The sequence below is a fragment of the Pleurodeles waltl genome, chromosome 4_1, assembly GCF_031143425.1.
Source record: "Pleurodeles waltl isolate 20211129_DDA chromosome 4_1, aPleWal1.hap1.20221129, whole genome shotgun sequence".
NCBI classification, from domain to species: domain Eukaryota; kingdom Metazoa; phylum Chordata; class Amphibia; order Caudata; family Salamandridae; genus Pleurodeles; species Pleurodeles waltl.
In genome coordinates, this window is record NC_090442.1 from 185,599,665 (window position 1) to 185,625,535 (window position 25,871).

A 25,871-nucleotide genomic window follows, 5' to 3' on the forward strand; every position below is an offset into this window, starting at 1 on the left:
ATTCTGCCCTCCTGGAGTCTGGGCAGCCCCAGCCCAGGAAGGCAGAACAAAGGATTTCCTCAGAGAGGGTGTTACACCCTCTCCCTTTGGAAATAGGTGTGAAGGGCTGGGGAGGAGTAGCCTCCCCTAGCCTCTGGAAATGCACAGATGGTGCCCATGTCTGCATAAGCCAGTCTACTCCGGTTCAGGGATCCCCCAGCCATGCTCTGGCGTGAAACTGGACAAAGGAAAGGGGAGTGACCACTCCCTGACCAGTACCTCCCAGGGGAGGTGCCCAGAGCTCCTCCAGTGTGTCCCAGACCTCTGCGATCTTGGAAACAGAGGTCTTGGGGGCACACTGGACTGCTCTGAGTGGCCAGTGCCAGCAGGTGACGTCAGAGACCCCCTCTGATAGCCTCTTACCTTTCTTGGTAGCCAATCCTCCTTTCTTGGTAGCCAAACCTCCTTTCTGGCTATTTAGGGTCTCTCCTCTGGGGTATTCTTCAGATAACGAATGCAAGAGCTCACCAGAGTTTCTCTGCAATTCCCTCTTCGACTTCTGCCAAGGATCAACCGCTGACTGCTCCAGGACACCTGCAAAACCACAACAAAGTAGCAAGACGACTACCAGCAACATTGTAGCACCTCATGCTGCCGGCTTTCTTGACTGTTTCCTGGTGGTGCATGCTCTGGGGGGCTGTCTGCCTTCACCCTGCCCTGGAAGCCAATAAGAAATCTCCTGTGGGTCGACGGAATCTTCCCCCTGCTAACGCAGGCACCAAAAGACTGCATCACCGGTCCTCTGGGTTCCCTCTCCTCCTGACGAGCGTGGTCCCTGGAACACAGGAGCTATATCCAAGTGACCCCCACAGTCCAGTGATCCTTCAGTTCAAGTATGGTGGAGCTAAGTCCTTGCCTCCCCATGCTAGACTGCAAACCTGTGTACTGAGTGATTTGCAGCTGCTCCGGCTTCTGTGCACTTCTCCAAGGATTCCTTTGTGCACAGACTAGCCTGGGTCCCCAGCACTCCGCCCTGCAGTGCTCAACCCTCTGAGTTGGACTCAGACGTCGTGGGACCCTCCTTTGTGACTGAGCCAGCTCGGTTCACAAATCTTCTAAGTGCCTGCTCCGGTACTTCTGTGGGTGCTGCCTGCTTCTGTGTGGGATCTCGGAGTTGCTGAGCGCCCCCTCTGTCTCCTCCTCCAAGGGGCGACATCCTGGTCCTTCCTGGTCCCCAGCAGCACCCAAACAACTCTACCGCGGCCCTTGCAGCTAGCAAGGCTTGTTTTTGGTATTTCTGCGTGGAAACACTCCTGCAACCTCCAGCACGCCGTGGGACATCTTCCATCCAAAGGAGAAGTTACTAGCCCTTTTAGTTGTTGCAGAATCCTTGGCTTCTTCCACCCAGAGGCAGCCTTCTTGCACCTTCATCCGGGGTTTCCTGGGCTCCTGCCCCCCCCCCCCCCCCCCCCCGGACACTACTGCGACTCTTGGACTTGGTCCCCTTGCCTTGCAGGTCCAGATATCCATCTTCAGTGCTCTGCTGGCATTTGTGGTTCTTGCAGAATCCCCCTATCACAACTATTGTATCCTATTGGGATAGTAGGGGTACTTTACGCTTACTTTTCAGGGTCTTGGGGTGGGGTATCTTGGACACCCCGACTGTTTTCTTACAGTCCCAGCGACCCTCTACAGGCTCCCATAGGTCTGGGGTCCATTCGTGATTCGCATTCCACTTTTGGAGTATATGGTTTGTGTTGCCTCTAGACCTATGTTTACCTATTGCATCCTATTGTAATTCTACACTGTTTGCATTACTTTTCTTACTATTACTTACCTGTTTTGGGTTTATGTACATATGACTTGTGTATATTACTTACCTTCTGAGGGTACTCACTGAGATACTTTTGGCATATTGTGATAAAAATAAAGTACCATTATTTTTAGTAACTGTGTATTGTGTTTTCTTATGATATTGTGCTATATAAGTGGTATAGTAGGAGCTTTGCATGTCTCCTAGCTCAGCCTAAGCTGCTTTGCCATAGCTACCTTCTATCAGCCTAAGCTGCTAGAAACACCTCTATTCTACTAATAAGGGATAACTGGACCTGGCACAGGGTGTAAGTACCACAAGGTACCCACTATAAACCAGGCCAGCCTCCTACAGAGATGGCTTCAAAATATAGGTGTTTACCCCCCTCCTCTGGGGGGTTTGCATCAAGATCATGCTGTGTCTTCTCAAACTAATTATCAAACACTGTTGTGTCTTCAACCTCCCTGAGTTTGTAGATCTCTTCTTGCCCCTCTTAATGAGATTCTGCCAGTGCCTTTGTAAACAGACTGGTTATTTTCGGCTGCAGTGGTTGAGGAAGGCCGGAATAAGGAATTCACACAGAGTCATCGAAATCCTTCCTCTGTAGGAGGACAGCTATTTCGGCCTGGAGCCTTCTCTTCTTGCGTTAGACATTTAGAGTTTTTTGTTTGGCATCAAGCATCAACATAAGTCTCTTTTTCGGCATCGATAGTTCTTCCGCCTACAACACCTTGCTTTTGTCTCTCGCTCCCTCTCGAATAGACAGATGCATCAAGGTTTTCAACAGTGCTTTGCCTCCATCTGTATTTCTTGGTCAGGGTCCATGTGGCTCTTTGTTTTGTCTGGCCTTTGGTCGATGAATGCTTCAAAGCCGAGGAAGCCTTTTGGCACTTATTGCCCAAGGACTTAGTGTCTGAGCTTTTCCGCAGTCTAGTTACCTTCTGTTTCTTCCTCTCAGCATTTTTCATCTCTTTTTGCCATGTGCCTCTTTTCTGCGTCCGACTCTTCTCCACAAGCTGTTTCAGACTCCTCAATGTTCTCCTCCCCATCACTGTATCCCTGAGTCATACCCAAGTCTTCTGAGTGCTAGCCATGATGTAGTGTTATAGCCTCTGTTGTCGAATTACCTTGAGAGTTTTAGATACAAGTTCATCGCAGGTTTCTCAGTTTTTGTCCCTGGAGTCTTTCAGGAGACAACAGTTGCAGACCTCGGGGGGGGGGGGAGGGGGGCGTCTCTCTGGGCAATTTTGCAGTGGGAGTGGTGGTAGAATTTAAAGGGGGTGTTTTCAATTACCCTCATCAGCCTCTCCCTACTTCAATCTCAGACCACGTGGTTACCAACAGGGTCCCCGTCGGGATAGAGAAGGATTCCCTTTCTCTGGTTGATTTTCTCGCAGTATTTGGCGATTTCATTACTCTTCTTACTTCTACTTTGGTTTTCAAAAAAAAAAAACACACTCCAGAGCTCCTCCATCTTGTTTCCAGACCCAATAGTAGAAAAAAGAATCTTAGGATGGCAACTACACACTGGAACTTCCGGGGCGGCGTCTGACATCACAAAGGGGATGGATATATCACCAAATGGACCCCCACAAAAAAAAAAAAAAATTAAAAAGTAAACAAACCAGAACAATTCCAGACCCAATCACTAGATGGCAGAATAATGCACAACATGTGAACTCAGGAAAAGATTCATGCTGCAAGACCTAGATTAGATTTACGACTGCTGAATTTTGCCTTGGCAACAGCTAAAGAGTACATAAAGTGAAGGATGGATGGAATGCCTGAATTATTCTCAGCCACTGGTAATTACTCGGGCCGCGTCCCAGTCCATTGTTGCTATACAGACCATGCCAGCTCAGTTTGTACCTACCTGTATGTAAATCAGTCTAGATCCTGCTCCAATGGGAATAGTCTAGCCTGAACTGCCAAGCCAGGTCCGCCCTGAACCAGAACACAAGCAACCAGGACTTTGAGGCTTTGAAGCTTTTTCAAAAGAATTGTTAAACGAAAATGCTTTCTCCTCAGATGGGCAGCTATTACTGCAATGCGCTCGGAGGACATTCTAGGGGCGGATTTGAACTTGAATGGACAACCTTGAATTGGTACTGGTGATTTCCAACAACAAACCTCAAAAACCTTCTATGTTTTGAATTACTGATAAATGAAAACTTACATCCTCAAGGTCTACTTCACACATCAAATCCCCTTTTTTTAATTGAATGTGGATTTGGCATAAGGCAGGCATCCAAACCAGAAAGTAATGGAGATGAAGACATTTTCCTTATTAGGGATGGAAGGGAGGTTCCTTAGCCTTTTTTCCTAGTTTGTTAAAGGCCTTTTCTTGACACTTCTTTATTCAGTATTCTGGAGCCGGTATTTTCTATCCAAAGTTCTTTATCCAGTAACTTAGGCTGTCATAACTGCTTTGATTTTAAAAGAATAAACTTACTTTTCTGAGAATAGTACTATATTTTTATTTAATATAGTGCTCCTGGATCCCATAAATCATTTTATATTGGTAGTTACATTGCAGGAAGTACATCAGTAGTATCTTTATTTCACATCTTTGATGGTATATGATTTTTGCTTATCATATATTAAAGTTAGTTTACGCTAATGAGTGTTTTGTAAAGTCATCTTCAATTCAAAATAGTTAATTTATTTTGTTACATTTAATGCTTTATTTGTTTTACTATAATTTTTATTTTATTATGTATTCATTTTTAAAAAGTTATATTTTAATTTAGAACTAGGTTTAGAACTAGGTTTAATTTGTATATTTACATCTATGTAAATACATATAAAGATATATGGGTGTTTTAATGAGGTAAATTAAACTGATCCCTATTTTATTTTAAATATTGTCTATCTTCTTTTGGGGGCAACCCCCTACTAACCACCCGCCCCCCACCCTTTTTTTTTTTTTTTTTATAAAGTCGAAGCCTACAAGAAAGCGCAGCTCCCTGGTCTACAAAGACTTCTTGGAGACATTCTGAAAGCTTCTCTGGGAATGCATTCTGCCCTTTACTTGCTTTGTGGTTTGTAACACATTTGCCTGATTTTTATATGGCTTCTTTTTTATTTTAGGCTGTCCAACATCTTTGTCTCTCCTGCAGAGTATATCCTATTTAAGGTATTCTTCCATGAGTACTGGCTTTCTGTAAATTTTGTTCTTTTCTCATGCTCTGTCTTCTAAGGGAGCTTGGTGTTTACTTTTCTTTCTCTTTTCTTTCTCTGACTTCAAAGAAAGAGGATTTATATGACAGTCTTGGGGTGTGAAAGAAAAGTTTTTTTTCTAGCACACAATAACATTTAAATGTCTGTAAATGAATTGCACAGATATTTGAGAATATAGCAGAATTAGAAAAGCAGTACTGAATGAAGCATATTTTTTTTAAGCTGACTCCACGAGACCCTCCTCCACCCTATGAGACCCTCCTCCAATCTGAGAACCTACTCTGATATTCCACTCTACAACATTACTCCACACCATTAAATTACAGCTATGCTGAACGACAGCCACGCTGGTGTACAACATGGCTAAAATACATTGGCAAATCTAATAGCTCTTGCATAGGGTAGATCTACTGGCTGTGCCAATGCTTGTATAAACATTAACTTCCCAAATTCTGTACAAAACTGTAAATTGCACTTAACTGTCCCATATTCAATAAGCTCTCTTATCTGTCAATAACTGAGTCTGCCTAAGGGATACCAATTTCAAACCACCGTTAAAATAATAGTCTACATGTCTCCTTGGATCCAACCTGAAGGCAAGATTTAACGTTCAGTTGCATTCACTATGCTGGCATGACCAAGACCTAAGAGAGATAGAATTTATGTATCTGCTTTTCTTACCCATTATAGGATGTACACTGGTTGCCTTCAGCCCCATGAGATCTGGCAGCTGGTCTATAATGACCTCTCGCTCAGCAGTGCGCTTGTGCACTCTTTCGATGCTCCTTCGCTGCCAGTCGGTCCAATAGATGAAATCTCCAAGCAGAGTGAATCCAAAGATATGGGGCAACTTATCTTCCACCAAAATCCTTCGTCCAGTGCCTTCAGTAGTCATAACCTTTAAAGGGGGAGACAAAGTGAAACAGGCTCTCTTATTGAATCAACAAAAGATCTGAAGTATCTAACTGCACCTCCTAGGTAGTAGTGTAAAATGCTGTACTATAAAAAAGAAGAATGAACCATTTACATAAATACAGTAAAAACAAGGGCACCAAATACTCATTTTTCAAACATTACCAGAGTGTGGCAAACAAATGTTTAAGACGACCACCATAGTTATAATACATAGTTGCTCAAACAGGAGTGTTAATGTTATGTATGCTTTCAGCTTTGCTCCTCACAGTAGTCAAAGATCTTGCTAAGGCATAAAGTGATTTATTCTCTTTAACTGACTGGCAGGAAGGTTGATGTTAAGTAAAGGGAACTTCAGAGCATCTGAACTGCAACACGCACATAAGAGTATTTTAAACTCAAAGCAAAAAATTGCTTTTTATTCAGAATTATCTCAAAAATCAAATTAATATTGTCCATTCTGACAGCATGCACCACAAATGTAATGGTCTCATAATCCCTTAAACGACCTTTACAAAGCAAACCTTCCTGGGATGAAACCTTTGCTCCTGTCGAAGATGTTATTCAATGTTAATTCGACTATGGCAACTCCTTTACTAACTGGGATAACTAAATTCCACCTGGCACCACAGAGAGTGGTCCTAAATTCGGGTGCAAGACTTGTCAAAGGAAGGAAGAAGAATGTCAAGATCAGCCCTGCCTTGCTCTCCCTAATCTGGCTCCTGTTAGAAACGAGAAGTACTCTGATCTTGGCCTGCATTATTCACAAATCTTTTTATTTCTCCCCTCATCCTCTTATCGGGATCAAACCTTCCCTTCTAAGTTTACAAGACTGAGATAAGAAAACCAGTATTTCAACAATTCCTCTGATCAGGCCCTATTATGTTCTCTCTGTATTCTAACTTTCTCTGCAGAGCCTTCAACAAGTTCTCTAAACTGGCTGATATACTTGCCATTAAATGAACTATGAATGTTGCCTATTCCACTGATTTGCACAGAGGAATCCAACTAGTTCCAGTTCTGCTACACTTGAGTAATTTTGTACCGGAACACAGTTATCACATAGTCATAAAGAAGGGCGACTTCATACTCTGAAGTCCTCTGCTTCCCCTTGGCTACAAAAAACCACACATAAGCGTACTTCATCAAACACAGATCGATGCCAGATGGTTGGTTTGTTAGAATTCAAGCCTGTTATCTACAGTAGGCAAATAACCTATCAAGCTACCACATGGACTACAATATGTATTTTCGTAAATCTGACATTTCAAACAGCCTGGTAGTTGTTGATCCAGGACTGAGCCATTCTTTAGCAACAGAGGCAGTTACCAGTCTGCCACTAAAGGTGTTGGAGGAATTTCATTTCTTACACAAATACCTCCTTACACTGAAAGAACCGTAATTACCCACCAACTTGAAATGCGTAACTAGTTAAAAGTTTGGTGACTCCATACATAACTAGAAGCTGCAGTCTCTTACACATGCTACATTCAGTTCAAGGGAACATGACAGGAAGGTCAAGAGTAAAGAAGGTCTAAAGCAGCCAACTGGCATTTCTTCACTTATACTAGCTGCTGTTTTTCACATATATTTAGCTTGCAGCATTTCAACTGCATGGTACATCATCTTCAGGTTACCGGTTTTGTAACAGAACACAGAGCAGAAAGTCTCTGAAAGCCTGAAAAAACTGTTGTAGACTAGTAGAAAAGTGCATCTCATGTTAAATGAGACATTCACATGCACTGGCATATATAAAGATTAAGGCGACAATCATAAAATAAAGGTTCTATCAGTCATCCATTATTATATATAAAAATGTGCTTTCTCTTGCAGACACCTTAAGGATTCCACCCCAGGATCACGGCACAAGAAAGAACTTTGTGCATATCAATTCGAACAAAAGAAAGCACCTTGTTTTGGGTAAAGAGATCACCAGCAAGAAGAAAAAATACACACTTTACAAGTGGTGTCCATTAAGACGTGACTAACAGCTAAACAATGACATCTGTTAAAGAGCATTCAGGCTAGAGGGGATGTAGGATACATGGCAACTACAAAGATATCTGTGGGAGTCAATAAAACATACAAGCTCAGTGATCACCACATGGCAGCAATTACTGAGCTAGTATGATTTTCAGGTACTACGGTGCTGTCATGGGTAAAATCCTCAGTAAGTCATGGGGTTTTTGGCCAAAATCATGCAGCAATGTTTAAGTCAATACCTGCAATGCCGAAAGCAAAACTATAAATACTGGAAAGAAATGTGCTGACGACAAAAGCCAGGACTCCGTGAAGAATGGTATGGGTTCAATTGACAACTATATGTATAATAATAATGTCTATCCAATGCACAGCTGATGGGTGTGGGAATGTTTTGAGTTTGGGCTGTTTAACCCTCTCTTTAGGTGTTGTCGTATTTCTCTTTATTTAAAGGATTACTATAAAGTTCTACGTGCTACCTTAGGTTCACTTTAGCGCAACCTATGGATATTAAGAATGTGTAATTTAGTGAGTGCCTTGAGAAGGAGAATCCTATGCACCTACATGTAAGATAGTTGGTAGCGTGGTTAACAAGGGAAGAGAACATAGTACGCATTGTGACGAGTGCAGTTACAATCTGCCATTAAGTGGTGTGGGCCCATAAGCAACAATAGATGGTCACCACCACCAAGATGCAAGGCTAGTCTGAATAGTCCAATTTTTTAGGAATACTCTGAAAGCAGGTAGTTTGAGTATGTTCTGGAGTATCAGTTACATGGCACAGTCTCGGAGACCCCTGGGGATCAGTTTAAGATATAGTCGTTGTTCTACTGATTTACTTACTTATGACTACCACCACCACCACCACCCCTCCTGGGGTGTAGGCCATCAACTAGGAACTCCAGCCATCTCTGTCCTGGGTTTTTTTTTCAATTGGACACCAGGTGTAACCCATCTCCTTGCATTTAGCCACAAGGCCTCGACACCTCTTGGCTTTCCTCTTTTCCTTTTCACTTGAGGGCTCTAGGTGAGGGCTTGCCTGGTGGTGTTTGATAGAGGCTACAGAAGGACATGACCTATCCATCCCCAGTGTCTTTTAATGATTTCTTCATGTGAATGGAGTTGGAAAGTCTGCTTCCATAGGTAGCTGCTGCTGAGGGTGTTTGTCCAGCGGACTTGGGGCATTTTCCTCAGACAGGTGTTGATGAAGGTCTGGACTTTGGTGGGGGTGATCACTGCTGTCCTCCAAGTTTCAGCTGCATACAGAAAGACTGATTTTAAGTTGGTTTTAAAAGCCTGAGCTTGGTGTTAACGTTGGTCCTTGGAGCTCCAGAACGCTTTTAGCCCAAAGAAGGCAAGCAATCTAATCTTTTGTACTATATCTGTTAAATGAATGTCTTCATTCATTCTACGGATATAGTACAAAAGATTAGTTGGGTTGCATTCTGCACAGCTAAAGTCGGAGCAGTAGGAAAAGGAAAACTGTAGCAAACTGAGTGCAAGTGGCTACTGACCTATCAGAGTCAAACTGTTTACAGCAGTGCAATCTCTAAAATGGCTCAAGAGTTTCGTGTGCAGAAGGGACAGTTGTGCACAAACCAGGCTTTGAAATTTACCTGTGAAAAGGAGGCATGCAATCTCTCCCACCCGTGCCCAGCAACCTGGATGCGGAGGAAGGTCTGACTGTTCTCTGCAAGAGTGAGCATACTGTGCAACTGAAATGATGCAGGAAAGCAGAGCATTAAAACTACATAAGAGTTTTTCATGCTTCTACATGCCTTACTGAATGAATGCAGCTGTGGGAACGAGGGACAGGGAAATGGATTGGTGATGGAGGGCAAAATGAGATTAGCGATGCAAGGTGGAATAGCAAAGGAACCTGTGTTATGTCCCTACTTTTTTCCATTTTCCACTTTTCTACTTTTAGAAGAGATTTATCTTTTTGTGGATGTGATCTTGGCGAGATTAACTTGCGAATGAGCAATACAATGTCAAAACCACAGAGTAGTGATCAACCTCAAAGTCTGAAAAACAGATAACCAGATCAAGGTTCAAGCAACACCAAAGCTTCCTATAGCCACTTTCAAAATAAAGACCCCACTCCCTCTTTATGCAATGACTAGCTCTGGGTATATTACAACTGCAGTTAAATGTACCAATCTTGGTCTAGTCTAAATAATGTAGGCCATGAAGCAGATGACTGGGATCAGGATATAATCTTGCAGCTGGTGTCAAATGCCTTGCTGACTGCAGCATCATCATCATATCTAATACTCAGCCCAACCTCACCCTTGTGCATCTAATTGCATATCTTGTAATCTACCATACATCAGTTAAAGGTGGTTTCATAGGGATCCTCTCGTTATACCATTGTAAACCAGACAATAGTTGGGACAGCAGTTTCCAAGACAGGACACATTCTACCAGTCAGCTTCAAAAACTACACACTGCCCTAGCTTAAAGCTGGAATTTAGTGGCTCAGCTCTGCATGACATCAAGGGGCTACATACTAAATGAATCCACGAATAGTAGTCCTCGACAGGGAGCAGAAAATGAGAAACTGACACAGGTTTTCAGAATTAAGGTTATAAGACGACTACAAGATGACCAAGACAACCAGTTGACAGTTCAGTTCCTTCTACACAAAGCAGTCATTTTGGGAGATGTAGTCAACTGAATCAAAACATCTAATAAGAAAATTATCTGCAAAAGGAAAGACTGGGACTAACTGTTCTGGTGATAGATACGTGGAGTTTTGTGCAACTCTATCCGGGGTAGCATAGGTGGAAGGTTTGCAAATGGCTGTGACTGAATATTAGCCTTGCATTTTTAACACTGTCTTTAGTGTAATTTCTAGGCTACACCAAATCATGTCATGTAGATTCCCAATAGCTACAAATTGCATAAATGGGTAAGAATACTTTTTAATTTCCAGAGAAATTGAAAGAGTAGGGTAATTCTACAGTGTGCAACAAAAGCACTATTTTTGCGAGTTAATTTACCCATCTACTAAAAATTACATCTTTTATATATATATATATAAACACTTACATTATCAATGATATCTGCAAGAACACTAAATAGGCCTTGAAAATGATTTCCTTCATTTACATCAGTGTTGAACACTTGGCATCAAAGGAGAGTATGACGCACTTCCCAAAAATGTTTTTCTTGAACAAAAAAGGCCTACAGTTTAATAGTAATGTAAGGACTTGCTCTGGGATGGTTAGATTCCTTATTATTCCACTCAGTACAACAAATTGTCTTGGTGCTGCATAGCTCGACTGAAAGGTGTCATGTGGGATGTCTCAGAGGTCAACTTTCAGCCCCTGACTTTTCAACACATTACTCCTTTAGCTCGACTGATCAGACAGCCTGGACTGCTTTTCTTACAGACTGTTATGCGCACAGATCCATCTTGAACGCATCCCCTGAGATCAGACCTGAGTACAATGCATCAATGCAAGCAAAATATGATTTTGCCAGCTGCAGAGCAGAGTGCTTCGTATCTAAGACTAGGACGCACTGAGCTCCTGGTCACGGACCTAAAACATTAGGAAAACCATCCCCATCTTTCAGCTGCCGTGCAAAACGTAGTTCAAAGTAACAGACAGCTTAATTATGATGCACAGACAGGGTCTGAAGTAAAATCCTTCCTTTTCTTATATGAGATCCTGAGGAAGCATGGTCTTTACTTCCGCTGTATGCAAACAAGGCAGAGGAGGTAAGCATTTATGCGGCCAAGGATGGATTACTCAAATGGTCCACATAGAGCTTTCAACAACTGCCGACATGACTAGATAGGGTTCAAGACACCACAGGTCATATTTTTCCAGGCACCGACAGATGTACACGGAATACTTCCACGTCCGCTTCGTTGGTGCCGCATACAACAGAAAAATAGATGAGGTGCGCAGAGTTCTCAGAAGCTCCTCAATGGCACTTATTTAATGCACCGTCGGACAATAATAGGTGTTCTGCTTCAGCATAGGGATGATGGGGCAAACTTTCACTGTTAAAAAAGCATCACCATGGAAATGTATTCCAGATGAGCTACAGAAGCTTACAATTAACTGACCTTTTCCATACGCTGCTGAAAACACAACTCTTTGGAAGTAATATTAGAAAGTCTGCTTCGAGAATGTTTCACGTTAGTTAACTAAAGCAAGACACATTGAGCAGTGTATGTAGATTCAATAAAATACTGACAGGATTGCAGTAAAAACATCTGTAAAAAATGCGTGAATAAACATGAATTAACTTCTAATAACTTTTGCAAAAAACATTCAAATATGGCACTAATTACAAATGCAGTATCAGGGACTAAGCAACATACACTTTCTACGACTAGCAACAAAAAAACTCTCAGCAGAGCGTAATTCTGCAGGGATTCTTAGCATGTAGGTAAGCGCCAATCGAATGTTGTCTAGCGATGCTTTTGTGTTTCTTTTTTTTATTTTTTCTGCCAGACATTCGGTCTTCGTAGGCTCTTAACCATCGTAGGAAATCTGAAAAGGCCCTTTGTTTCACGACTTGTGGAATTGGATATGGTATCTGATATTTGGCCAAAACGCTACATAATTCTTTATGGAATTTCGCAAAGGATAGCTCTAGATCTGATGACTAATAGGGAAAGCAAAATGAGGTGGAAATAAACTGTGCTAAGTTCCTGTACAAGACTGAAGTCTGCAGTTTGCATTCAGGCGCCCTCACTCCCCTCCCCCGCCGCCTGCTCTTCTTATTAACGTGAACAGTCCCGAGTGGCTTCTGCTGTCGGGACCACGAGGTGGTGTGGGGTTTCACATGCTGAAGCGAATCGAAATTCTGAAAACCACAGAGGAGAGAATCACAACAGGAAACATATGTGGTTTTAACCACATACACCACCTTCACTGGGCTGAAAGAGGACAGGTCCCAGGAGAACAGAGAAAACTGCTGAAGGCAGACTCGAAGCCGAAAGAGTTTACGGCATCGAGAACAGCCTGCACTCGGCATGGTTAGGAGCCTCTAAAAAGCGTGGATTACTGCTTTCTAAAACTGCATCGGCGTTTTCAAACCAACTAAGTGTTCCAGCTGCTGAAGCGACTGACTGTGGATCCAGAATGCGGGCACACACTATTAATAAAACAATTATTTCTGGGCACCAATACATGGCATACACTGCTGCAGGGACTACACTGCAAACCACTCAGACATGTCGAGCAAGAGAAAGCAAGAAACCAGGGCTCTCTGATGGTAGGTGCCGCAAAAAGCAAGGATCTGTGGCTAACCCGCCTTTGACAAGTTGAAATTCCATCAAGCGTGACTAACCAGTCACCTTAATAAGAAAATTAAGGTAACAAAATAGTTTCAAGCGCGTGCCATTCAACCACTAATTTCTAATCAGAATAAAAAATCTGCAACACATAGTCCGAAAGTTTACAACACGTCATCAGAACTCCTTCACAACTATTAAACAAGGCTGACCTGCTTTCAAGGAAACCAGACTCGCAACAGCTTCATTTTAAGGGTATTTAAGTCAGACAAGGAGACTGACGATATTTATATTTTGCACAAAAGCTGCAAAAATGGCAGTCTCACGGGCGAGTTTGAGTAAAATTCGTCACGGTTTCCTTTTAAGGAAATCTAATCCAGAGAAATTGTATTTACGACTTTGTTATATGGCAGTCTGGAAGCTTGAAGTATGTCCCACATTACCTGGCACTATCACTTACAGGTGCACGAGTAATGTGTGGCATGGTCCCGATCCCATGGGATTTCATGACAAAATGATCCTTGCACGAGTAAACGTGTGGCATGGTCCGGATCGCATGGGATTACATGACACAATGATCCTTGCACGAGTGAACGTGTGGCATGGTCCGGATCGCATGGGATTACATGACACAATGATCCATGCACGAGTGAACGTGTGGCATGGTCCCGATCCCATGGGATTTCATGACAAAATGATCCTTGCACGTGTGAACGTGTGGCATGGTCCCGATCCCATGGGATTTCATGACAAAATGATCCTTGCACGAGTGAACGTGTGGCATGGACCCGATCCCATGGGATTTCATGACAATATGATCCTTGCACAAGTGAACGTGTGGCATGGTCCCGATCCCATGGGATTTCATGACAATATGATCCTTGCACAAGTGAACGTGTGGCATGGTCCGGATCGCATGGGATTACATGACAAAATGATCCTTGCACGAGTGAACGTGTGGCATGGACCCGATCCCATGGGATTTCATGACAAAATGATCCTTGCACGATTGAATTTAAAGATTAATTTTTTACTTGTGATGGGATTATGCTTTTGCAGGGTTTGTGGAAAAAAATTGAGGACATTACCAAGTCAATTTGTGAGAATTTTCTTGGAAGAAGGTGGAGATAACCAATAGAGCCACCAAAACACTGCATCAACCTGTATAAAGCCAGTACTGCTTTTACATTGTAAAATATATTGAGAAGAAATAATTTACATTATATACACTGATCAAAATAGAGTGATGAGGTGAATGACTGAAGAATGAGTGGGATGATTGTGAATAAACACTTCTGAAAACTTTTAGAATGGAAAAAAAGGAAAATGTTACTTACCCAGTGTAGGAAGTTGGCTCTGTATGTACTATTTCAAAGTAAGAAATAGCATGCACAGAGTCCAAGGGTTCCCCTTAGAGGTAAGATAGTGGCAAAAATAAATAATACTAATGCTCCATTTTGTGGTAGTGTGGTCGAGCAGTAGGCTTATCAGAGGGTAGTGTTAAGCATTTGTTGTACACACACAGGCAATAAATGAGGAACACACACTCAGAGACTGACTCCAGGCCAATAGGGTTTTATATTGAAAAATATATATTCTTAGTTTATTTTAAGAACCACGGGTTCAAGATTTACAAGTAATACTTTAAATGTAAGGTACTTCACTTAGATACTTTAGGAACTTTGAATAAAAGCAATATCACATACAGTCTTTGTAAAAATGGCAATATGCTATTTTCAAAGTGGACAGTGCAAAAATCAACAGTTCCTGCTGGAGGTAAGTGAAGGTTAGTTTTGAAGGTAAGTAAAACACTTACAAGTCTCGAGTTTGGGGCATAGGCAGCCCACCGTTGGGGGTTCAAGGCAACCCCAAAGTTACCACACCAGCAGCTCAGGGCCGGTCAGGTGCAGAGGTCAAAGAGGTGCTCCGGTTCCAGTCTGCCAGCAGGTAAGTACTTGCGTCCTCGGGGGGCAGACCAGGGTGGGTTTGTAGAGCACTGAGTGGGACACAAGCAGGCACAGAAATTACACCCTCAGCGGCACAGGGGCAGCTGGGTGCAGTGTGCAAACGGGCGTTGGGTTTTAGATTGAAAATAATGGAGGGACCCGGGGGGCACTTCAACGATGCAGGCAGGCACAGGGGGGCTCCTCAGGGTAGCCACCACCTGGGCTAGGCAGAGGGTCACCTGGGGGTTGCTCCTGCACTGGAGTTCGGTTCTTTTTGGTCCTGGGGGCTGCGGGTGCAGTCTTGGTTCCAGGCGTCAGGTCCCTTGTTACAGGCAGTCGTGGTCAGGTGGAGCCTCTGTATTCTCTCTGCAGGCGTCGGTGTGGGGGCTCAGTTGGGTCGTCTCTGGTTACTCACGGGCTCACAGTCACCGGGGAGTCCTCCCTGAGGTGTTTGTTTTCTGCAGGTCGAGCCGGGGGCGTCGGGTGCAGAGTGGGAAGTCTCACGCTTCTGGCGGGAAACGTGAAGTCTTTGGAAGTTGCTTCTTTGTTGCAAAGAAATTGCAGGTTTTTGAACAGGGCCGCTGTTCACGGGAGTTTCTTGGTCCTGGGGGTCAGGGCAGTCCTCTGAGGCTTCAGAGGTCGCTGGTCCCTGTCGGATGCGTCGCTGGAGCAGGTTTTCGAAGTTGGAGACAGGCCGGTAGGGCTGGGGCCTAATCAGTTCTCGTCTTCCTCCTTCTCTGCAGGCTTGTAGGTCAGCAGTCCTTCTTTCTTCAGGTTGCAGGAATCTGATTTCCTGGGATCTGGGGAGCCACTAAATACTGAATTTAGGAGTGTGTTTAGGTCTGGGAGGACAGTAGCCAATGGCTAGTGTCCTTGAGGGTGGCTACACCCTCATTGTGCCTCCTCCCTGAGGGGAGGGGGGCACATCCCTATTCCTATTAGCTATCCACTAGCTGGAGTGCCCTGGGGCATTGTAAGACAAAGCTTGAGCCTTTGAGGCTCACTGCTAGGTGTTACAGTTCCTGCAGAGGGGAGGTGTTAAGCATCTCCACCCAGTGCAGGGTTTGTTTCTGGCCTCAGAGTACAAAGGCTCTCACCCCAGGGGGTCAGAAACTAGTCTCTCAGCCGCAGGCTGGCACAGACCAGTCAGTCCTGCACTGAAGGATTGGGTAAAATACAGGGGCCATCTCTAAGATGCCCTCTGTGGCATTTTTTAATAAATCCAACACTGGCATCAGTGTGGGTTTATTATTCTGATAAGTTTGATACCAAACTTCCCAGTATTCAGTGTAGACATTATGGAGCTTTGGAGTTTGTTTTTGACAAATTCCCAGACCAAATACTTAACATGGCCACAACTGTACTTACAATGTCTAAGAATAGACTTAGACACTGTAGGGGCATACTGCTCATGCAGCTATGCCTTCACCTGTGGTATAGTGCACCCTGCCTTAGGACTGTAAGGCATGCTAGAGGGGTGACTTACCTATGCCACAGGCAGTATTTTATGGGCATGGCATGCTGAGGGGGGATGCCATGTCGACTGCCTTTTTCTCCCCACCAACACACACAATCTACAATGGCAGTGTGCATGTGTTAGGTAAGGGGTCCCTTCGGGTGGCACAACATATGCTGCAGCCCTTAGGGACCTTCCCTGGTCACAGGGCCCTGGTGCTGGGGCCTCGTTAGCAGGGTTCCAGCACACTTCTCAGTCAAGTCAGCATCAGTATCAGGCAAAAAGTGGGGGGTAACTGCAACAGGGAGCCATTTCCTTACACCCAGTAAGAATCTGTCCATAGTGCAGTGCTACAGATTCACATGCTCTGTATATTCCTGCCATCTAGAATTAGGCTTGGATGTGTGCAACTTATTTTTCCTCATAGTCGTTTATCAAGTTATGACGTGCTGTGAGAATGGGCACACGATAATCTAAAATAATACATGGTACAAATGGATACTTACAAAGTAACCGTTTATTTTGTAGCACATGTAAATAAATACACATGCTCTGCATAGGGTGTGAGGTAAGAGCCTCCATAAACTGGGGTTATTAGCATGTGTATGATGCAGATGTCTGCAAAACTGTTTGGCCAACATAGAAGTGCTTGGTTAAAGTGTGTGATATTGATCAGGTGGCCACTTGGCAGATGTCAGCTAGCAGAATGTTCCAAGACACAGGTTGCATGGAGTACCAGGACTTCCTGGCCCAAGTGGGAGCTACCAGAATGAGAAATGGGGATACCAGTCTCATTTTCCTCACCAGGTGCGGGAGGAGTGAGAGGATGAAAAGCATAGGCAAAGAACCCTGACCAGCTCAGCCATTGTGCATTGCCCATGGACTGTGGGTAGAACAGAATTTTGGATATTTTCAGGGGTAGCAAACAGATCGAATTGCCACAACACTGGAAAATGTGCATAGGACTTGGATCGTCCAGGGTGGACAACACTTTTGCTGACATGCTCAGATGGATGCATCAGCAAACCTACACATGGAAACTCCACCCATCCTAGGAAGATATTCCACTATGAGCTGATATGTCATAGCGGACCACCCAATGCCAAATTCCCTGCACTAATGCTGAGAGCTGGAGAGAGTTTGTGCCGCTCTGTTTCTGCAAGTATTACATGGTCTTCATATTGTCTGTCTTGATGAGGACTGCCTTCCCTCCAAGGACTTTGAAGAAGGCTTTGAGACCTGACAGCATGGACAGTTCTCTGTACTGATGCAACAACCCTAGTGTTGAGGGGCCCACACCCCATGCACAGTCATGGCGTTCGGATGCACACAGCCTGTGAGGGAGGTGTCCCCAGTGATGGTCAGCTACGGAAATCAGGTATGATAGTGTTGTTCCGCCAGAGCAGGGAGCAGTGAATACAAGCCTTCACCGACATTATATTCTCCCAGTGGCTCTCAGACATTAGATTCACCCAGTGACTCTTGCAAGGCACTCTTATGAGGGTGAGCCCAATGTGAGGGTACAGTGACAATGCACAAGACCAGGCACACCACGGCTCTGAGGGTGAGTTGATGATTGGGGTGAAAGAGATAACAGCTGCAGGGTTGCAAACACTCTTGTGAGTTGGAGTAGGCTTTCCCTGTCCCAAGAAGGGTTGTATCTGTTGAGCAACTAAGTGGAACATGGTGGTGTTTACTGTAAACTCCAGGCTGTGAGCAGAGAATTAGTGCGAGTGGATCTAGGATTTCTGCCTGTGGTTGCTCTTGATCAACCAATCATCGAGGTAGGGGAAGACAGAAGAACCCCTCTGTTGCAGACTTACAGCCACCACTGATAGGTAATCCATGAACACCCTTAAAGCCATGGTGACCCTGAAAGAAAGTACACAAAATTGGTAGCGATGTCCACTTAACACAAAGCGACAATATCAGCAATAATCGACTTGTCGGAGAAGAGGCAGGACACCTCCATGGTTATCATGGAAATGTTCTTGACAGGATGCACTTCTTTAGAGGCTTTAGATCCAGGATGGGCCCTAGGGAGCCATCCTTTTTGGGAATGAGGATGCACTAAAAATAGACACCTTTTTCCTGATGGGGCAATAGAGAGTGTCTACACACCTTTATGGAGTAGTGCTTGAACCTCATCCTCGAGAACACAGGAATGGTCTCTGTTGAGGATGCAGAATGCTGGGAGGGGTTGTGAGAAATTCTAGGCAGCAGATGTATCTGAGTCACTTTTGACCGTCTCCCCATTATGTACCCCTGGTGTAACCAGTTGGCCTGCTGGTGGAAGATTTGCTATTGTCTTTGATAGGAATATAGCTGGTCTAGTGATGTAGTCTTGATTCCATCTCTAGCAAAGTAGCCTCTTACAGCTGGAGTTTGCAGAATACCCATGGACTCGATAATCTAAATGTCCTCATCAACCTGAGGATCAAAGAGATGCTCCCAGTGAAACGAGAAGTTGAGGAGATCCTGTTGGACTTCAGGTTTAAACCCAGAGATTTGAAGCCAGGCGGTGGTAATGCCACTGCGGGCTGTGGTAATGGCGACACACACTGCATAACTAATGTTGGCATTAGAGACTGTCCTATCCTTGGACACCATGGCATCCCCTCTTCTTTCTTTAGTCATAGGGAAGGTGTCTGATGAGTTCCTGAATCTCTTTCCACTGTCGTACCTGGAGTTTGACTGAATTGGCTATGAGCCGGTGCACAGCCACCTCTACCAATTTTTCTGCAGTAAAGTCTTTTACCCTCCCTAGTAGGAATAAGCATGCTGCTTGTGGCTTGGGAGAAGGCCCTCTCACAGTTGAGTATTAACCAAAGAGTCATGGAGAACCTGACCCCTCATGTGAAAAGGTCTGCTGGGAGCTCTGTACGGTCTGACATGAAAGATTCTTGACTAGGAAGTACACTTCATTCTGAACGATGGGTTTGTCCACTTTATGGTGTGCAGCAGACCCCTGAATGACCTCATGGTAGGTCATGGTATCATAAGGTGAGGATGCACTAATCAGATAGTCTTAAGGTCAGGTTCAGGAGAGGCACAGATTACAAGTGTCATTGTGATCTGACCACTTGTACTTCAAATTGCATCAGGGGCAACATCGGAAGGGCGTGCGTTCCATCACCCACTTCAAGTCTGCATTCACCAGTGCCTCAGGCCGAGGGAGCGCACGAGGTCCCCAAAGGGAACAGGGAAGCCACCCAATGTCTGGGGCATCAAGTGGTTGTCAAAGCACTGCTTTTTGTCTGAAACTTTGATGTTTGAAATGAACCATGTGGGCCTGAAAAAAAGTTTAAGGAACACAACTAACTTATGAGACCTCTTGATGTACACTGATGACATGAAGAAGAAAAAAAAATGGCATCCACGCCCATTTATGTTGGGGAAGGAGTCACAGCTCTTCTTGTGACTCAAAAGGCTTCTTCAAAGAAAAACAACTTGTAAACGTGACTGCCCAACACTAAATGGTAGGAGTATGCACAGCATGCGTACCTGCAGCCACATATGGTACAAACATATATAAACACCTATTTTTAACGTTTTGACTATTTGTAAACTTGCATTTTACTATTAACAGTCAATATTGAATTAAAGTAAAAACATTTTGAATAGGGCTTGTGACAGCGTATGATTTAACAATACTAAGTAATTGACAATATTGTTTAGTATTCTGTGTTCCTGAAGGTAAGACCCCTTAGTGTATAGTTCATTCAGAGATAAAAATATCCTGTTGATATAATTCATTCCAGGAGGCATCGGATTTAGGACGGTTGACATAACCCTGTCCCCTTGGTTGTGAGGAGTCACTCTTCTTGTTTTATAGTCATGCCTTTTAAGCAATTTGCAGCTCCCATCAATATGAATATATGGATTTACAGCCATTAAGGGAAAAAATATCAAAATCAGTTTCTTACTGGCTGCACATGGTCCTGGAAGGTCTGCTTTGCTGCGGTTACTGGTGGCAAGGAGGTGGAAGATTGTTTTCCCTGAAAGGGGTCTCAACTTAGCCCCTACTTTACACTACCTTTAAAAGTCAGGCTTAAAAGTAGACTAGATCCTGCTGGTAGCCTCTGAATTTTCTGTACTGCTGATTCATCTGACAAACTGATGAAACCAAGCCTAGCGTGCGCGCCATAACGCAGTTGTCTTGAAAAACTCCAGCACTTAGCATTTTCACCATAGAGTCTGGATCTATCAAAGGGCATGTCCTTTAGGGATGCTTATTCGCCACCGGAGGATACCTCACAACCAGGCATAACATCTACCAACAATACGGGTGCCCTTGGCATTGCCCACACAATCCATTGAGTCAGATGCCCCCCACAAAACATAATGCTAAGTCCTGTCTAACCTGAACTGACTGGGAAAGGATGATTCTATCTAAAATCATTGCAGATGGCCGGCAATATCTTGTGGGTCTTTTTCCAAAGGGCATAAGTTTAATGGCCCAGGAGACGGATAGCATTTAGGTACCAAATGACTAGTAAAACAAAATTTGCTGAATTAGATGATGTGCTTCGTCTCCCAAACTGGCGACACAGAGAGAAATTATGTGGTTTAACTTTGTTCATGGAAGCTTGGCGTACCAGCTTTGGGTCAGATGCTGGGTGAGAATGTCCAGGTCTTTAGTATCTTGCCTATGTCAATCAAGGTGTTTCTGAGGTCCTTGTTGAGTGTCTTCAACAGTGCCAACATGACAGGCTACACTAAGATTAAAGTCAAGAATTCTGCTTTTGTCTCTATAATTGGCAGTTCTAAATCAAGTACTTCTGCTGCCCTGTCGACAACAAAGGCACTTTCTTCAGTTCAAATTCAGTCTCACAATAAGTGTCTACACCACTATCATTTTGTAGGTCCAGGCACAATGGAGCATCAGTGTTGAGGGAGGAACAAATTGTCCACCTGCTCATCTTTGGCATCCTGTGCCACATTGTGAAGCACCTGAACTGTGTCTGAATCCAAGCCAAACAGGGCGTCTTGTAGTACTGGTGTTGGGGTAGAGGATGGGTGTTGCAATTTGGGTATTTCGCAGCATGAACTGGATCTAGTAAATACTGGGTCAGGGATGGACACAGACACCGGGCCCAGATACAGAATAGGAGCTATTGAGGTCAATTTGATGGGGACCAACATGGCCTTTGGGTAGAGTGGAAGTATGACGGGCATTAGCGAGTAGCAGGGAGTAGGCCCAACGGGGTCAGTCGGCAATAGAGAATGACCCATCAGCAGAAATGCCACTGGGAGATCTCTGTGGCTCCACAAGACTCAAAGGTGCTCCATGGGGGGGGGGGGGTTGGCATGGCTTTAAAAAATAAATTTCAGCATGGTCTCTTTGCAGGCCACTATCTACTGCCGGGTCGACAATGGCCCTGGAAATTCGGGTGGCATCGGGGCCAGCTTCGGAATAGGCTTGTAGTGGGGTGTCACTTGTGGCGTCAGACACTTGGAATGCAAACAGCTGTTTTTCGTCTTCATGGGAGTGGAGAGAAGGGGACACATACTGCCTGGTATTCTTGTGCTTCTAAAATGAACTGGCTTATACTCCATGGCTCGGGAGCAGGAACGGGACTGAATATGGGTGCGGACTCACAATTTGGAGCTGGAGCAAAACTAACTTGGAGGTGAAATGGGTGTGTCTTGTGTTCTGTAACAGAGTTTCACTACCCTCTCCTTGATTGCCTTAGGGTGTATGAAGGCACATTTTGTCACACAACTTCCAGACAGGACCCAAACCTAAGCACTCCAGGCAAACATAATGCCATCTCTGACAGACCCCTGCTGCCTCCACTCGTGGCACTGTAGAGCACCTGTGGTGGTCTGGGGGTGAGGGCCTGCGGATATTAAATGTCAAGAATTTGTGTTTAGAAGCATTCATCAGAAAGCTTGTTGATTCTTCATCTCCAGTGCACCTAAAACTGGGCTACAAGATTAGTACTCTTTAGTCCCAATTTCTCTAGACTGCTCTCAGTGTTACATTGGCTTCACAGGTTACCAATAAGCTCTGGAATACAGTTAAATGTTCTATGTCTGTGCCACAAACATTTTCAAAACTCTTTTGCCCAATGCTTATCTTAAACATTGTCCATCTTGATCTCCCCAGTCTATGTTGAGGTCCTTTTCCCACTGTGTTTGAAAAAGGGACTTACATGTGTTCAAAGTCCTGGAGACAAAAGCCCCCCCTCAATATAAAAATCTAGAAATTATGTGCCTCCAAAACCAGCGAGAAGGTGCAGTACCAATTACAGACTTAAGGAGAGATGGAAGTGTTGCAAGGCCTACTCTAGTGTGCGATGGAGTTCTAGACTCCTATTGGAGCCCTAGTTACTGGAGACAGGAGTTGACCGCATGCTTTTGGTAACACGTCACATGCTCAGTAGTCTAGTGGTCAGATTCTGGAGTATGCCGCTCAATTATGTGGCTCATCTGAAGGGCTTGGTAGTAGCATAGTAAGTGGGGTACCCTCAGTCATCCATCCCTTGGATGCCGCATGCAGGTCTGAGCGGAGAGACTTGACCCCAAATAGAAGTCATAAAAGCTGCCTGTACTGGCAGTGCACATAATCTGCTGCAGCAGTCATTTTTAGTACAGCTATACTTCCCACCCAATAGAGGGATTTTTTTTTTCTCCATGCTGCCAGGGTGGATTTGGGGTTATGCAATGGTAGTTTAGTTTGAAGTTATTTTTGCCACAAACCAGGAGATTGGGTATCAGCAGGATACCCAGGTATTTATTGGAGACCAGCAGAATGGCGTTTCAAGCTTCAGGGTCTATGTAACGGTGCACCCTCTAGTACCAGACCATTGGATTTCATCATATTGATCTGAAGGCCTGCCACAGCCTGAAAGTCCTCAAGCAGGGGGCTGAGCGCTTGAAGTGGCTGCCAGGGTTCAGTAAGAATGAGAAATATCAGCTGCCAAGGCGGATAGCTTACATGTATGCTAGCAGAAGGAGACGCCTCTGATGTGGGAATGTTTTCTGATTTTCTGCAAGAGGGGTTCCAATAAAAGATCATAACGAGGGAGGGAGGATACCCCCTGGTGAGTACCCATGTTTACATGTTGATAGGCTTGATCACTGGCTGTAACCCTCGCCCAAATGCTGAAGTGTAAGAAAGTAATCTAGCAAAGAAATCTATTACCAAGACCAAGTCTCCACAGTATATTGAACAACATTCCCCAGTTCATTATCAAATGTTTTTTCAGCATCAATCTACAGAAGTGCCTCCTTACCTTTCTTCCTAGAAATATCTGTGAAATGTACAACTTTCTTAGTGTTATTGCTTGCTGCACAGTTGAGGCTCAAGCCTCCCTGGTCGAGGTGGACCAAGTCTGGCATCAGTTCATTTAATCGATTGGCTATTACTTTAGCATAGAATTTAAGGTTCAGGTTGAGTAGTTAACTGGTCCTTACGCAGGGCAAAGTGTCAGGACTTTTCTGGTTTGAGTATTAGTGTCATACTAGCAACAGCAATCCCCACAGAGGCAGCTTTTTTTTATACTCAAGTGATTGAGCAGGATGGTCAGAATAGGGAGGAGCCGGGGTGCAAAGCGATTACAAACAAGCACAGACAGGTGCCTTTGAGTGTTTTAGTTGCCCAAAAAGGTCTCAGTATCTCCTCTGCTGCAATGGGCTCGTCTAGCTGGGAAGAGGACTACAATCACAGTTTAGAAAGTGGGATCAACTCCAGATAAGCTGTCTCTGTTCCCTGAAAAGCGTGTTTGGTGGTATACAGGGCTTGATAATAAACATGGAAATCCTACAGTTTGCTAGATAGTGTAGTGCTTTTACTAAATTGAATCCAACCCATAGGTCACAAATTTAGTAGGCATGTAGACATATCTGCAAGCACAGGGTCCACCTTGCCCCCTACTTGTGGAAGTGGATGAGTGTGTAGTTTGCTTTGTCCAGCTCTTATAGCCAGAACCCTCCGCCAGACCTTGTTAGAAGGGGTCTTCATTTTGTTGTTCGACTTCTGTTAGTTCTGTTACGAGGCAGACTCTGGTCAACTCACACCTGCTTGTGGTGCTTCCTGGATAACAAGTTCCCCTAGTAACTGCCTCAAGGGTGTCCCATACAACAGGTTTCTTAGTTTACCCTGTATCATTAAGGGACTTGAATTCTGTGAGCTTCCTGTGCACTTCAGCAATAACTACTAGGGCTTTGAGAAAGAAGTAATTCAGACACCAAGAGCATGTCTGCTTTTGAGTGTCCTTTTCAAAGGGTCAGTAACACTTTTTAGGTCTGGCTTGATGAAGCAGTTGTCACCGGACCGAAGTGAAAAACAGAAAAAAGTATTTCTGAAGTACTAAAAGAGTGGGGATTAGACTTCATCTATATGTTGGGTTTCATTTCAGAATTTCATTGGACAAAGGCTGTGTGCTTCCACTGAAAATGAGCACTTGTATAAATGTTTGTCCCGTGGAAAAGCTTATGGTCAAATCAGCAGTGCCATCTTTGTTCTGGTGGAAAGCCAGTGATTCGGGCTATAGGTCTGATCGGTTTGTTATGAAAACTTGTGTTAACAGCAGCATGCCTGCTATATTTGTTGTGCAAAGCATATGCTGTAGTCAATAGGCATTTAAAGTTGGATTGTTATTACTCTATTAATGCCTGCAGGGAGGTATGTTGATAGATGGAATCTCCAATTACTGTAGTGGGCAAGGGCTTTGGCATGTCTATCCCTCTGACAAACGGTGGGAATAAAAGATTTGCACTGCAATAATCCTTGTTAGACCCTCTTAGGAGAAAGTAATTTGTTTTGCCAACTATAATTTTGCATTCATTTGTAATCTTAGGACTATAGGGCTGATGGTTACCTTGTGGGAAAGCTTATGCTCAGTGCAGTAGGCCTGAGTTTGTTATACAAACAAGCCAATGACCATAGGCTACAGACATAATTGTTTCACTAGGAAACACTGTGATGCCATAGGTCTGATCTGTTTATTAAGAAACGTTATGGCAAAGGCAGCGGCCTAGTTTATTTATAGCAAAAGGCATTTTCTAATCCCAATAGAGCTTTAATAGTGGATTGCTTTCAGGCTGTTACAAGGTGAACATTGGTATTCTATTAAATGAAATTGTGCAAATTACTCTAGCAGGCAAGGGTTGTTGGTTTGGTCAACCCCCTTCAGCTGATCCTGAGGGGTAGGTGGGTTTCATTGTAACAATCCTTATTATGCCCTTTTGAGAGAGGTTGTATATTGTTTTAACAATTGCAATTTTGCATGTGTCTAACTTTGCAGCTGTATGCCTGATGGATGCCAGTCGGTTGGCTGTGGCATCAAGCCAATGGTGAAGACTACATTGCCTTATTGCTAGGTTCACTGGGTGAGGTTATGT

The 25,871-nt window shown here is 44.1% G+C and overlaps 1 protein-coding gene across 1 annotated transcript in view; it reads right to left on the reverse strand.

Annotated features, from left to right (window-relative positions):
* The window catches only part of LRP6 (LDL receptor related protein 6), a 591,871-nt gene that overhangs the window by 390,934 nt on the left and 175,066 nt on the right, over window positions 1-25,871 (reverse strand). The window contains exon 8 of the mRNA XM_069228018.1: window positions 5,654-5,870. Within this exon, the coding sequence (XP_069084119.1) occupies window positions 5,654-5,870 (217 nt within the window). The remainder of the gene's footprint in view (window positions 1-5,653; window positions 5,871-25,871) is intronic.